We start from the raw sequence: 13,661 nt of genomic DNA on the forward strand, positions 1-13,661 counted from the left end.
AAGATAATGGTCAGTGACACTACCTGGGCATATATGCTCTTATAACCAGTTACTGGAAGGAGAGGAGGAGCTAGTCAATATCTCTGAAGCCACAGGAGTCAGGTGTTACCTGTAGGGGCAGATGTAGCAAAGACACTAAGGAGGTTCTGGATTGAAGGGAGGATTTTGTATGTGGCAGTGAGAAAATGCCTCAATTTTTGCCAGAGGATGTCTCATTACACTAGATTGAAGGGTGAGTGGATAGCCGTATATATAACTTCTTGAAGAAACTTGACTTCAGCAGAAAGGAAGACAGTACCTAAAGGGAGGATATTATAGGGTCAAGAGGAAAATCAATTTGAGTGTGTAAAACAGCTCTATTAAGGCAGAATTGAAGTGCAAAAAATTGCACATATTTCAAGTGTATGAGTTGATAAATTTTGGTATGTATATATGTATGCACCTGTGAAATCATCACTCCGCATTATTATTTTGAGATTCAGCAAGGTTGTTGTGTGTATTGGTAGTTCATTTCTTTTTATCACTGAGTAGTAGTTTGTTTTGTGGATTTACTTGGTTGTTGATCCATTCATCTGTTGATAGACATTTGGGTTGTTTCCTGTTTTGGTTATTATAAATAAAGCTACTGAGAACATTCAAGTTTTTGAACACTTTGTACCCTCCCTGCCCCTTCCCTCCCCCTCCCATTTTTCTTTTTTTTTTCCTTGAGACAGGGTCTCTCTGTGTCGCCTAGGCTGGAGTACAGTGCTATGATTCTGGCTCACTGCAGCCTCAACCTTCCAGGCTCAAGCAATCCTTCTGGCTCAGCCTCCTTAGTAGCTGGGACTACAGGTGCCTGCCACATGCCTGGCAAATTTTTAAATTTTTTTTTAAAGACAGGGTTTTATTACATCATTACCGGGCTGGTTTTGAACTCCTGGGATTAAGCAGTCCTCCTTGTTCAGCCTATGAAAGTGTTGGGATTATAGGTGTAACATTAACACACAATTCCTGGCCCCATTTTCTTTTTTCTTTTTTTCTCTTGAGATGGAGTCTCATACTGTCGCCCGGGTTGGAGTGCAATGGCGTAATCTCGGCTCACTACAACCTCCTCCTCCTGGGTTCAAGCAATTCTCCTGCCTCACCCTCCGGAGTAGCTGGGATTACAGGCATGTGCCACCACACCCAGCTAATTTTTGTGTTTTTAGTAGAGACGGGGTTTCTCCTGTTGGTCAGGCTGGTCTCAAACTCCCAACCTCAGGCGGTCCACTTGCCTTGGCCTCCCAAAGTGTTGGGATTACATGCCACTGCGCCTGGCCAACTTTTTCATTTTCTTAATGATGTGTTTGTAAGATTAATAGTTCTTAATTTTTATTAAATCCAGTTTATCAATTTGTTCTTTTTATGGACTGTGATTTGCTGTCATAGCTAAGAAGTTTTGCTTAACCCAGTGTCACAAAGTTTTTTTTGTTTTGTTTTTTCTTTTTAATCTGCGACAGAGTCTCACTCTGTCACCCAGGCCGGAGTACAGTGGCACGATGTCACTCACTCCCACCTCCACCTCCCAGGTTCAAGTGATTCTTGTGCCTCAGTCTCCCTAGTAGCCAGGATACCAGGCATGTGCCACCATGCCCAGCTAATTTTTGCATTTTTAATAGAGACAAGGTTTCACCATGTTGGCCAGGCTGTTCTCAAACTCCTGATCTCAGATAATCCACCCGCCTTGGCCTCCCAAACTCCCAAAGTGCTGGGATTACAGGTGTGAGCCGCTGTGCCCGGCCAGTGTCACATAGATTTTTAGTTCTATGTTTTCTTCATAGAATTTTTTAGTTTTACATTTCACTATTAGGTCTATGATCTATTTTGTATTAATTTTTGCATATGACATGAGGTATAGAGAAGATATAATTTTTTTATTTTTGGTTTTTTAAATTTGTGGTTTTGTTTCCCTTTTTTCCTAGGAAAGTTATTATCTTTGAGAGTAGGAAGTTTTACCAGTTTTGGTACAGTGTAAGAAATGGGAGTCATTTATTAGTGCTCTTGGCTTACCCTATTTTCCTGCAATAGGGTGATCACATCTTTGTTTAGATTGCTCAGGTTTAATAATAGCTACCACTCCTGTAATCCCAGCACTTTGGGAGGCTAAGGTGGGTGGATTATTTAAAGTCAGAAGTTTGAGACCAGCCTGGCCAACGTGGCGAAACCTCGTCTCTACTAAAAATACAAAAATTAGCCAGTCATGGTCGTGGGTGCCTGTAATCTCATGTACTTGGGAGGCTGAGGCACAAGAATCACTTGATCCCAGGAGGTGGTTGCAGTGAGCTGACATCATGCCACTGCACTCCATCCTGGGCGACAGAGGGAGATTGAGTCACCAAAAAAAAAAAAAAAAAAGCTACCAGTTATTCAGCATCAGGTAGGGTTTTGCCTGTTTAATATTTCTTAAAATATTTATTTGCTGGATGTTCTCAGTGTTTATAGATAAAATGGGTGATTTGAATGAGCTTCCATTTCCAGCAATTGCCTGCAGGAGGATTCATGTTGAGGTCTGTTTGCCTGTCAAGCTTAGGCTCTTTTTCTTATGTTGCACTGCATCTTACAGAGTGATAGAGGTCTGTGTTTTATGTTTTTATTATTTTATTTTATTTTATTTTTTTCTGAGACAGAGTCTCCTTCTGTGGCCCAGGCTGGAGTACGGTGGTGTGATCTCAGCTCACTGCAACCTCCACCTCCCAGTTTCAAGAGATTTCGTGTCTCAGCCTCTGTGGTAGTTGGGATTATAGGCACCTGCCACCACACTCAGCTAATTGTTTTGTATTTCTAGTAGAGAAGGTGTCTCACTGTGTTCCCCAGGCTAGTCTTGAACTTCTAGCCTGGTTTTGACTTTTTATTACAAAAATCTTAAGACATACACCAGGGTAGAACAATGTAAAGAATCTCCATGTATTCAGTTAATTTCAATAGTTGTCAACTTCTGTCTCATTTTCTCCATATATTTCAAAGGGTTTCTAACAGATACAACATCTAATGTATAGTAAGAATATATGATAACTTATTTGTGTCATCTACCAGCCAGTTCATTTTCAGATTTTCTCATTTGTCTCAGGGATGTCTTTTTATTATGTTTTGAATCAAGATCTAGATCCAGAGAGAGGCCAAAAGCTTCTCTGTAGGTTTTCTTAGGGAGATTACCAGCATTGTATGTCGAGTGATTTCCTGTAGTGTAAACTTTTTTATACATCTCTTTTTTTTTTTTTTGAGACGGAGTCTTACTCAGTCGCCCAGGCTGGAGTGCAGTGGCACGATCTCGGCTCACTGCAAGCTCCGCCTCCTGGGTTCACACCATTCTCCTGCCTCAGCCTCCCAAGTAGCTGGGACTACAGGCGCCCGCTGCCACACCCGGCTAATTTTTTGCATTTTTAGTAGAGACAGGGTTTCACTGTGTTAGCCAGGATGGTCTCAATCTCCTGACCTCGTGATCCGCCCGCCTCGGCCTCCCAAAGTGCTGGGATTACAGGCGTGAGCCACCGCGCCCGGCCTATACATCTCTTTAGTTTCTACTTATCTATAACAATACTGCCCCCACACCTTTTTTTTGTTTTGTTTTTTTGAGGCAGGGTCTGGCTCTGTCACCCAGGCTGGAGTCTACTGGTGTGATCTCAGCTCAGTCAATCTCCATTTTCCAGGCTCAAGTGATCCTCCTGTGTCAGCCTCTTAAGTAGCTGGGACCACGGGCATGCACCACCACGCCCAGCTAATTTTTGTATGTTTAGTAGAGATGGAGTTTCGCCATGTTGCCTGGGCTGGTCTTGACCTCCTGGAATCAAGCCAGCCACTCACCACGGCCTCCCAGAGTGCTGGGATTATAGGCATGAGCCTCCTCGCCCAGCCCAACTTAAATTTTGTTGGTTGCCTCCTGGGAGATATCCCCTTAACTTGTTCCTCTGTCATCCATATTTCCTGTAAACTTGTAGTTAGTCCAGGGGCTGGATTAGGTTTGAGTTTTTTCTTTTTTTGGCGGGGGTGCCAGCGGCAAACATTTTCTGTAGACAACATGTACTATCTGTTGTATCACATCAGGGAGTGTGTATTATCAGATAGTTCATTTATAATAATACTAAGATTGTTACAGTGGGGTCAGATGATGTCAGCCCTATCAGTCCATTATAAAATTTCTTACAAACTTTTCAGCTAATGGTTTAGCATTTGGTAGATTCTTGAATTCTTATTAATTTATCTTCTTTTGGTTTCTCAGGAATCCATACCTGTTTTGTATGTAAGCAGAGTGGGGAAGATGTTAAAAGGTGCCTTCTACCCTTGTGTGGAAAGTTTTACCATGAAGAATGTGTCCAGAAGTACCCACCCACTGTTATGCAGAACAAGGGCTTCCGGTGCTCCCTCCACATCTGTATAACCTGTCATGCTGCTAATCCAGCCAATGTTTCTGCATCTAAAGGTATGGATTTCTCATGTGGACCACTCTAACTGTAAAACCTCAGTTTCATTGGCAACAGATATTTTCTTTTTCTTTCTTTCTTTTTTTTTTTTTTTTCTTTTTGAGACGGAGTCTCGCTCTGTTGCCCAGGCTGGAGTGCAGTGGCGTGATCTCAACTCACTGCAAGCTCCACCTCCTGGGTTAACGCCATTCTCCTGCCTCAGCCTCCTGAGTAGCTGGGACTACAGGTGCCCACCACCATGCCTGGCTAAATTTTTGTATTTTTAGTAGAGACAGGGTTTCACCGTGTTAGCTAGGATGGTCTAGATCTCCTGACCTCGTGATCCACCCGCCTCGGCCTCCCAAAGTGCTGGGATTACAGGCGTGAGCCACCGCACCTGGCTGGCAACAGATATTTTCAAATGCAATCCATCATGTCACTTTATGGTATCTCTCTAGGTTTTATCAGAGAGATTACCAACATTGTATTTGGGAGAGAAGAGGGACATAATGGACTAGTTCAGCAGCCAGGCAGTGCCAGGGCTCCACAGAACACAATGTGGTTATGTGGTAGGGTATTGAATATTTGGATTTCATATGAAATGTAGTTTGAGAAAGTGTTCAGCTGCACGTCCTCTTCTCCCTAATTGATTAGAAAACCAGAGTGTAGTCTTCCCCTGGGCTTTTTTTTTTTTTGAGACGGAGTCTTGCTCTCTCGCCCGGTCTCGATCTCCTGATCTTGTGATCCACCCACCTCAGCCTCCCAAAGTGCTGGCATTACAGGCGTGAGCCACCACGCCCGACCCCCTTGGGCCATTTTTATATCTCTGGTTTCTATATGTGATATCATTCAGAAATGCATGTCAAGGCAGGATTGGGGGTTCATTTTTTTTTTTTTAATGAAAACTCTTGTCCTAGAAATTTCTTCTGCTTCATAGTTAAGGTGAAACCTGAGTTTTCCAAAACTGTCTGTGCATATAGATAAACTTGAGTTTTGAAATGTGTTCTCTTTGGTAAGACAAGGTGTTTGTTTTTGTTGCTGTTGTTGTTTGTTTTTTTTGAGATGGAATTTCACTTTTGTTGCCCAACCTGGAGTGCAATGGCACGATCTTGGCTCACTGCAACCTCACCTCCCGGGTTCAAATGATTCTCCTGTCTCAGCCTCCTGACTAGCTGGGATTACAGGAACATGCCACCATGCCCAGCTAATTTTTGTATTTTTAGTAGAGACAGGGTTTCATCATATTGGTCAGTCTGGTCTCGAACTCCTGACCTCAGGTAATCCTCCTGCCTCGGCCTCCCAAAGTGCTGGGATTATAGGCATGAGCCACCTCGCCCAGCGTGTTTTTGTTTTTTGTTTGTTTTGTTTTGTTTTAAAACAGGAAGTCTCGCTCTGTTGCCCAGTGTGATCTCAACTCACTGCAATGTCCACCTCCCAGAGGTTCAAGAGATTCTCATGCCTCAGCCCCTGGAGTAGCTTGGATTACAGGTGCTTGCCACCACTCCCTGCTACTTTTTATAATTTTAGTATAGACGGGGTTTCGCCATGTTGTCCAGACTGTTCTGGAACCCCTGACCTCAGGTGATCTGCCTGACTTGGCCTTCCAAAGTGCTGGGATTACAGGTGTGAGCCACCGCGCCTGGAAAAACCCAATACTGTATCTCTGCTGGTAAATTCATGTATGCCAAAAGAGCCTTAACTTTTTCTATAGAGGATTAAGGAGGCAAAATTTAGCAGTGTTGATGTTTCTTTTAATCAGACTGTCAGTACTTTTTTTAGGATTATTTCCTGGCCTTATGGGTCTCATAAGTAATTTAACTTGTTGGATCAAAATTGCAGTTTCGATGAATATGATGGTGTACACCTGTAGTTCCAGCTTCTTGGGAAGGTAAAGCAGGAAGTGGGAGGACTGTTTGAGCACACAGACTTTGAGGTCACGTCCAGCCTTGGCAACACAGGGAAACCCCATGTCTTTATTAATACAAAGAAAAATGAAAAGAGTTGCAGTTTAACTATTGGCTACTTTCTTATTTTTAATTGTTGTTACAGATTGCATTAGAGGTTTTGGTGGTGGTTCGGTGATGGTTTATAATAGATGAAGTATTTGAGGGGATGTATTTCCTCTGGAGATGGTAGAGAGGTTCGTTCACTTGAAAGGCTTTAAGAATCACAGAGTTCCAGGCAAACATTGTTCTCTCCCCTCTCCCTGTTTATTCTGGGGCTGATTTCCTAGCTGTGAGGACAGTGGTTTGAGTTGGGCTTTCCCTTGTTGAAGCAGGCTCACTGACAGTTATGGGATTTGGTTCCTTTTGGAGACTTATCACATAGCTCCCATCTGAGTTTTCTTGATGGATCAAATGTTTAAGATCTATCATCTTAGTGGTCATTCCTTCTATTTGTGACATTTTTTCAATGCTAACAAACAGACTTGAATAACTCACATTCTTTTTATATTTAATATTTTTGTTTTTCTTTTGCTCGTCCCTGATTTTCCTGCTTTAGGTCGATTGATGCGCTGTGTCCGCTGTCCTGTGGCATACCACGCCAATGACTTTTGCCTGGCTGCTGGGTCAAAGATCCTTGCATCTAATAGTATCATCTGCCCTAATCACTTTACCCCTAGGCGAGGCTGCCGAAATCATGAGCATGTTAATGTTAGCTGGTGCTTTGTGTGCTCAGAAGGTAAGAAATCACTTCTTCCTCTATTTGTAGTCTAAAAAGGGATTAAATCAATGTTTTAATTGGAACAAAAATACTTTTCATCATATTGCCACTGGAAACAATATTAGAAATGATACTATTCATCTGCCATTAAGGAAATGATGTCCCAAATTAATGATTATATAGCAGAACTTGTTTTTTTATTTTTTTGAGACAGCATTTCACTCTGTTGCCCAAGCTGGAGTGCTGTGGCACAATCTCAGCTCACTGCAACCTCCACCTCCCACGTTCAAGCAATTCTCCTGCCTCAGCCTCCTGAGTAGCTGGGATTACAGGTGCCCGCCACCACGCCTGACGAATTTTTTGTATTTTTAGTAGAGACAGGATTTTACCGTGTTGGCCAGGCTGATCTCAAACTCCTGACCTCAAGTGATCCGCCCGCCTCGGCCTCCCAAAGTGCTGAACTGCGCCTGTCCAGCAGAACTTTTAAAACTTGGCTTTGTTGCCCAATGGGGAGAGGTTTTATTTTTCTTATTTTGAATAATGACTTGAGTTTTTTTGTTTTGTTTTGTTTTGTTTTTTGTTTTTTTTTTGAGACGGAGTCTCGCTCTCGTCCCGGCTGGAGTGCAGTGGCCGGATCTCAGCTCAACGCCTCCCGGGTTTACGCCATTCTCCTGCCTCAGCCTCCCGAGTAGCTGGGACTACAGGCGCCCGCCACCTCACCCAGCTAGTTTTTTGTATTTTTTAGTAGAGACGGGGTTTCTCCGTGTTAGCCAGGATGGTCTTATCTCCTGACCTCGTGATCCACCCGTCTCGGCCTCCCAAAGTGCTGGGATTACAGGCTTGAGCCACCGTGCCCGGCCGGACTTGAGTTTTGTTAAAATGATAAACAATTGAAGCAGTAAAGACAAAAATTCACTTAATTCCACCACCAGAAAAAAAAAATCATTGCTTAATATTAAGTGGCATTACTCCAGACATTCATGCATGTCAGCAGATAGGTCAGATACCTAGATAGAAACAATTCTTGAAAATAGTATTATCATGTAATTGTGTTTTAACAAGCAATTTTATGCAAATTAATAGAAAAAGAGTGAACGTGATGGAAAAAGTGAAGGGATTTGTGAACTTTAGTTATATATTTTCTCATTGTAAGGAATATTAGTTCTTAAAAGATCACCTAGAAGAAAGATAAATTTTCTGTATATTTTATTCTTCGCTCTTTTGCCCAGGCTGGAGTGAAGTGGTGCAATCTCTGCTCACTGCAACCCCTGCCCCCACGCTGCTCCCCACCCCGCCCCCACTGGTTCAAGCAATTCTCCTGCCTCAGCCTCCTGAGTAGCTGGGATTACAGGCGCCCAACATTGTGCCCCACAATTTTTTTTTTTTTTTTTTTTTTTTGGTGGAGTTGGGGTTTCACCATGTTGGCCAGGCTGGTCTCTTAACTTCTGACCTCAGTTGATCCATTCTCCTCGGCTTCCCAAAAGTGCTAGGATTACAGGCGTGAGCCAGTTTGCCCGGCCATTTTATTCATTTTTAAAACACTTGTTTTTTAGAACAGAGTTAGTGTTAACCTTTCACATACTTTCTTTTCTATGCTTATCATCCCTGACAACTTGATTTTTGCTAGTTAAATGGAAGATTTTAGCACTCATCACCAGTATGTTAACTGGTTAAAGTTCTGAATTCCTTATTTCAGTTTTTCTCTTGGTTGTCTGAACTTTTGTGAGCCCACAGGTATTCATTTCTCTGCTTTGAGGCATCATTTGCCTTTGTACTAGAAGGATATCTAGTACAAAGGTAAATGATACTTTTCTAAGTTCGTGGTAATGGTATTGGTATTTTGTAATGGTATTTTTCTAGGTTCCTCGTGGACTTTGCTCCACTATCTTCTGGTGATGAGGGTAGCACCAGTTCTTCAGTTTTCTCTTTTATTTTGAGATTTTATTTTGTTGATTTAGTAGTTACTTGGAAATAATTTTTTTATTATCTACTTATTAATTATACAATTTCCTGAAAACCTGGCTGGCTCTGAACATTCTGAGGGACTAATTTTATAAAGAGTCAATATATGTAATAGAATGAGCGTTATACTTCGAATCTCGAAGTCCAAGTTTGAATTCTGGCTCGAAGTCCAAGTTTGAATTCTGGCTTGTCTCTTTAGTCAAATTGCTTTAGTAAGTCTTGGTTTGCTTGTTTATAAAATATAGGCTCCATTCCCTATCACACAGTCGTATTTATCACATAGCATCAATTAAATGAAAAGATATGATTAAAACCCTTGCACAGTGAGAAAGTAAGTTTAAATGGTCTCTGGTCTCATTTTTAATTCTCTGTAGGGCTGACTTTTTCCACAGCCTGCCTCATTTTGTTTGATTTTCTTCTAAAAATTATCTTTGTTTACCCACTTTCCCTGCAAGATGACTTTCTCCAAGAAAACAATACCTTCTTTTTCTTTCCTCTTTCTTAAGATATCACTAAAGAAGCTGAACACGGTGGTGCATACCTGTAGTCCCAGCTATTCAGGAGGCCAAGGTGGGAGGATTGCTTGAGCCCAGGAATTCAAGACCAGGCTGGGCAATATAGTGAGACTGACCTCATAAACAAAACAAAACAAAAAACAGCCAAAAAAAAATAGCTATCACTGTGAAAGGAAAATAAATCCCAGGAGCCCCAAATCACTAAGTCAAGGGAAAAGTCAAGCTTGGAACTACATCAGGAAAACCTGCCTCCCATTTTATTCCTCAATAATACAGCTACAGGCCAGGCGCCATGGCTCACACCTCTAATCCCAGCACTTTCGGAGGCTGAGGCAGGTGGATCACATGAGGTCAGGAGTTTGAGACCAGCCTGGCCAACATGGTGAAACCCCGTCTCTACTGAAAATACAAAAATTAGCCAGGTGTGATGGCGGAAGCCTGTAATCCCAGCTGCTTGGGAGGCTGAGACAGGAGAATTGCTCTGTTCTGTTGAATTTCACCCTGGCAATGGAAACCGATAGCTTATCTTCACTGGTGTGGGACAGAAAGTCATCCTATGCTCATCTGAGACAAATGCATACCTGATTGCTTTCTCTGCCCTATTGTTTATGTAAAAATGCAGATTCACTGAGCCAGATTAAATTGTATATTCAGTGAAAGGCTGATGAAGGACTCAAAAGAATGCAACCTTTTGTTTTTTACCTACTTATGACCTGGAACCCCAAGCCCCTCCCAGAACCAATGACAATGTTACACATACTGATGTCTCTTATCTCCCTAAAATATATAAAAGCAAGCTGTACCCCCACCACCTTGGGCACATGTTGCCAGGATCTCCTGAGGTTGTGTCATGGACGTGTTCTTTACCTTGGCAAAATAAACTTTCTAAATTGGTTGAGACTTATCACATCACTAAGGAGATTTGTATTAACAGGTGTATGTTTATGCCAATAATTCTGTAAAAGAAGAATTTTCCTTACTTGCGATATATTGTCTCTGTAGCCAAAGACTGGAGTTTAGTTAATTCTGGAAGCTTTGTTCACTTAGTTGAAATCTGAAAGATAGTACACAGTCAGTGGAAGGGTAAAACTGCTGCCACCTTAGTATAAACCAAGGCAGTACCTCCAAACCAATACAAATAAGCAGTCATTGCGTTCTGTATCATCACCTACTTGCAGTAAAAGCATGGCAGTTTCACCTTAGAAGTTTCTTGAAGTAAAAAACCTTAGTTTTATTGTATCCTGTCCATGAAGTGAACATTGTTTTCCTATTCTCTGTGATGAAGTGGGAAGTACACATAAAGCAGTTTCTTTGCATACTGATGGTTATCATGAGTTAAAGCACTCATGCAACTGAGTTTCAAGCTGAACTATCCACATTGTTCATGGAACACCATTTTTAATTGTAAGAGTTACTGATAAACTGTGGTTATTCATGCTTGGATATGTAGCAGACATTTACTTGAAAATGAACAACTGTGAGCCTGTCAATTCAAGAAAAACAACTGCAAAATAATGGCCAATGATAAAATTTGAGCTTTTAAGTGAAAATTAAAATTTTCATAAACTATTATCTTCTACCTTCAGCTTGACAGCTTCTTAGTACTTACTGATGGGATCATGGTAGTATTAATAAATGTGATTTTAAAAGTATTATAATAGGCCATTTCGAAGATACATATGACTCAATGAACCTTTTTTTCTTTTTGAGACGGAGTCTGGCTCTGTCCTCAGGCTGGAGTGCAGTGGCGTGATCTCAACTCACTGCAACCCCCTCCTCCCGGGTTCAAGCAATCCTCCTGCCTCAGCTTCCCGAGTAGCTGGGACTACAGGTGTGTGCCACCATGCCCAGCCAATTTTTTGTATTTTTAGTAGGGACAAGGCAATATTTTTAATATAGCTAATACATGATGTTAAAAACCTTGCATGTGTAAAAGATCCATTCAAAGTAGAAGACAGATTAATGAATTTTAGTGTAGTTGTTTTAAGTTTAGTGACATAGTTTCAGTTTCCACATTGCAACTAAACTCTACACTATGGAGTTTTAGTATAGTATCAAAGAATGAATATCCATAGTTATTGAACAGGTTATTTTAGCACTCTTTTCCAGCAATATATCTGAGAGGCCATACTTTCTTCATGTGTGTCAAATAACATATTGCAACAAATGCAATTTAAAATATTTGCTAAAATGGGCTGTACATGGTGGCTTATGCCTGTAATCCCAGCACTTTGGGAGGCAGAAGGATCACTTGAGGCCAGGAGTTCAGGACCAGCCTGGCCAACATGGCGAAACCGGTCTCTACTAAAAATACAAAAATTAGCTGGGCATGGTGGTGCATGCCTGTAGGCCCAGCTACTCAGGAGGCTAAGGCAGAAGAATCACTTGAACCAGGGAGACGGAGGTTGCAGTGAGCTGAAATTGTGTGCCTGCACTCCAGCCTGTGTGACAAAGCGAGACCCTGTCTCAAAAAAAAAAAACATTTGCAAAAATGGGTCGGGTGCAATGGCTCGCGCCTATAATCCCAGCACTTTGGGAGGCCGAGCTGGCAGATCAGTTGAATCCAGGAGTTCCAGACAACCTGGCAAAAAAAAAAAAAAAAAAAAAAAAAAAAAAAAAAAAAAACCATTGGCGTGGCTCGGGAGGATGAGGCAGGAGAATCTCTTGAACCTGTCAGGTGGAGGTTTCAGTGAGCTGAGATCACGCTACTGCACTCCACCCTGTGTGACAAAAATGAGGAAACATATAGTTTTTATTAAAATGTTAATCATGTTTAATGAAGTAATTCTTAGTATCTGTTTGCAGGAACTAGGAAATAAAAATTTTAAAATAATAAAATGAATTAGATACTTAAAATGAATTTAGAAACTTAAAATTTTTTTAGTTTTAAATTTATCTGTGGCAAATACCTGTAGTATATCCTGTATACACAAAAACACTTTGGGTTTCTTTGTAATTTTCAAGAGCATAATGTGGTCCTATAAATTCAAGGAAAGCCTGAGGCCAAAAAGCCCAAGGACTGCTCCCATAAACTAAGATTATCCTGCGGTTAGTGAACAGGGGTAGAAAATAGTCTTACAACTCTTTTTCCCCCTTAAAGGTAGTTAATCCAGGTAGTAGGATAATTGGTAAATTTCAAATTGTGAGGAATTGGACCCTTTCAATTTAGCGGTATGTTTAAAACGCATTTTCTCTTTCTTTCCCTCTTCCACCAAGTGTCTCATTTCATCTTCATTTTAATGGCTCATGCAGGTTTCCCTCTTCTCTCTTCCTGGTTTTTCAGCTTTCTCCTATACATTACCTCTAGTGTCGCTAGATAGACCCTCCTTCCTTGCTTCCCATCTATCTACCCAGAGTAGTTCTATTGATTTCTTCCCTCATGTTCTTCCTCAGTTCAATCTGCATTGTGCTGTGTCCTGAAATACAGAGGTGCTTGCCACTTTGTCCCCTCAGCTCTGACCTTTGACCTTTATTCAGTGGGTTTTCTTTTATCCAGGTTTCTTTTAGTGTTATATCCTTCTTTGAGTGCCTTTTTGTACATGAAATATTTCTAGTGCATCATGAATGCCAGTTTAATGAAAGGAAGATTTTTCTCCTAAGACTATGTAAGCAGACTAAACAAGTTGTAATTCAGCAAGTGACTAAGCATAGATAGGAATGTTGCAGAAGGTATCCTGCCACTGGGCTAGTTGAATTTATGTCACTGTTAGTGTACCATTCTTAGATTATTTGATTACCAAAATAGCTAAATAGAGTTTGGGACTGTATAATTGTTCTTCAGACTTGTTTTTTAGCAGCAGATACATTTCCAAATGTAATCTTACTCTGAATTTGAGCTTCACTATACAATACAGACAAAAGGTGAGCTTTTCCAGTTGAAGTAGGAGTCTGATCTGAAACACACCCCTGGCCCCAACAAAAGTAAATAAAACTTCCACTCTTATTTTAAGAGCTTGTTGAAGAGAATTAGTAAGTAAAGGTCCTTTTGGCCGGAACTGCCATCTTCCTGTAATTCGCCAAAATGTCAAAACACAAAGGGAAAGAGGAGAGGCACCTGATACATGTTCTCTCAGCCTTTTACAAAACATGGAGTTGTTCCTTTGGC

At 41.3% G+C, this 13,661-nt stretch overlaps 1 protein-coding gene across 19 annotated transcripts in view; it reads left to right on the forward strand.

Moving 5' to 3' along the window:
• NSD1 (nuclear receptor binding SET domain protein 1) overlaps window positions 1–13,661 on the forward strand; it is a 179,158-nt gene that overhangs the window by 131,139 nt on the left and 34,358 nt on the right. For 18 of the 19 annotated variants that reach the window (XR_012414421.1, XM_045394572.2, XM_045394579.2 and 15 more), the window contains 2 exons: window positions 4,235–4,435; window positions 6,918–7,097. Coding sequence is in view for 18 of the 19 variants with exons in the window: in XM_045394572.2 (XP_045250507.2) it covers window positions 4,235–4,435; window positions 6,918–7,097 (381 nt within the window). In the remaining variant the exon portion in view is untranslated. Of the gene's footprint in view, window positions 1–4,234; window positions 4,436–6,917; window positions 7,098–9,547; window positions 9,709–13,661 lie in introns of those variants that run through there. The other variant, XM_073994826.1, reaches the window with a different exon arrangement.

The sequence above is a fragment of the Macaca fascicularis genome, chromosome 6 (genome assembly GCF_037993035.2).
Source record: "Macaca fascicularis isolate 582-1 chromosome 6, T2T-MFA8v1.1".
Lineage (NCBI taxonomy): Eukaryota > Metazoa > Chordata > Mammalia > Primates > Cercopithecidae > Macaca > Macaca fascicularis.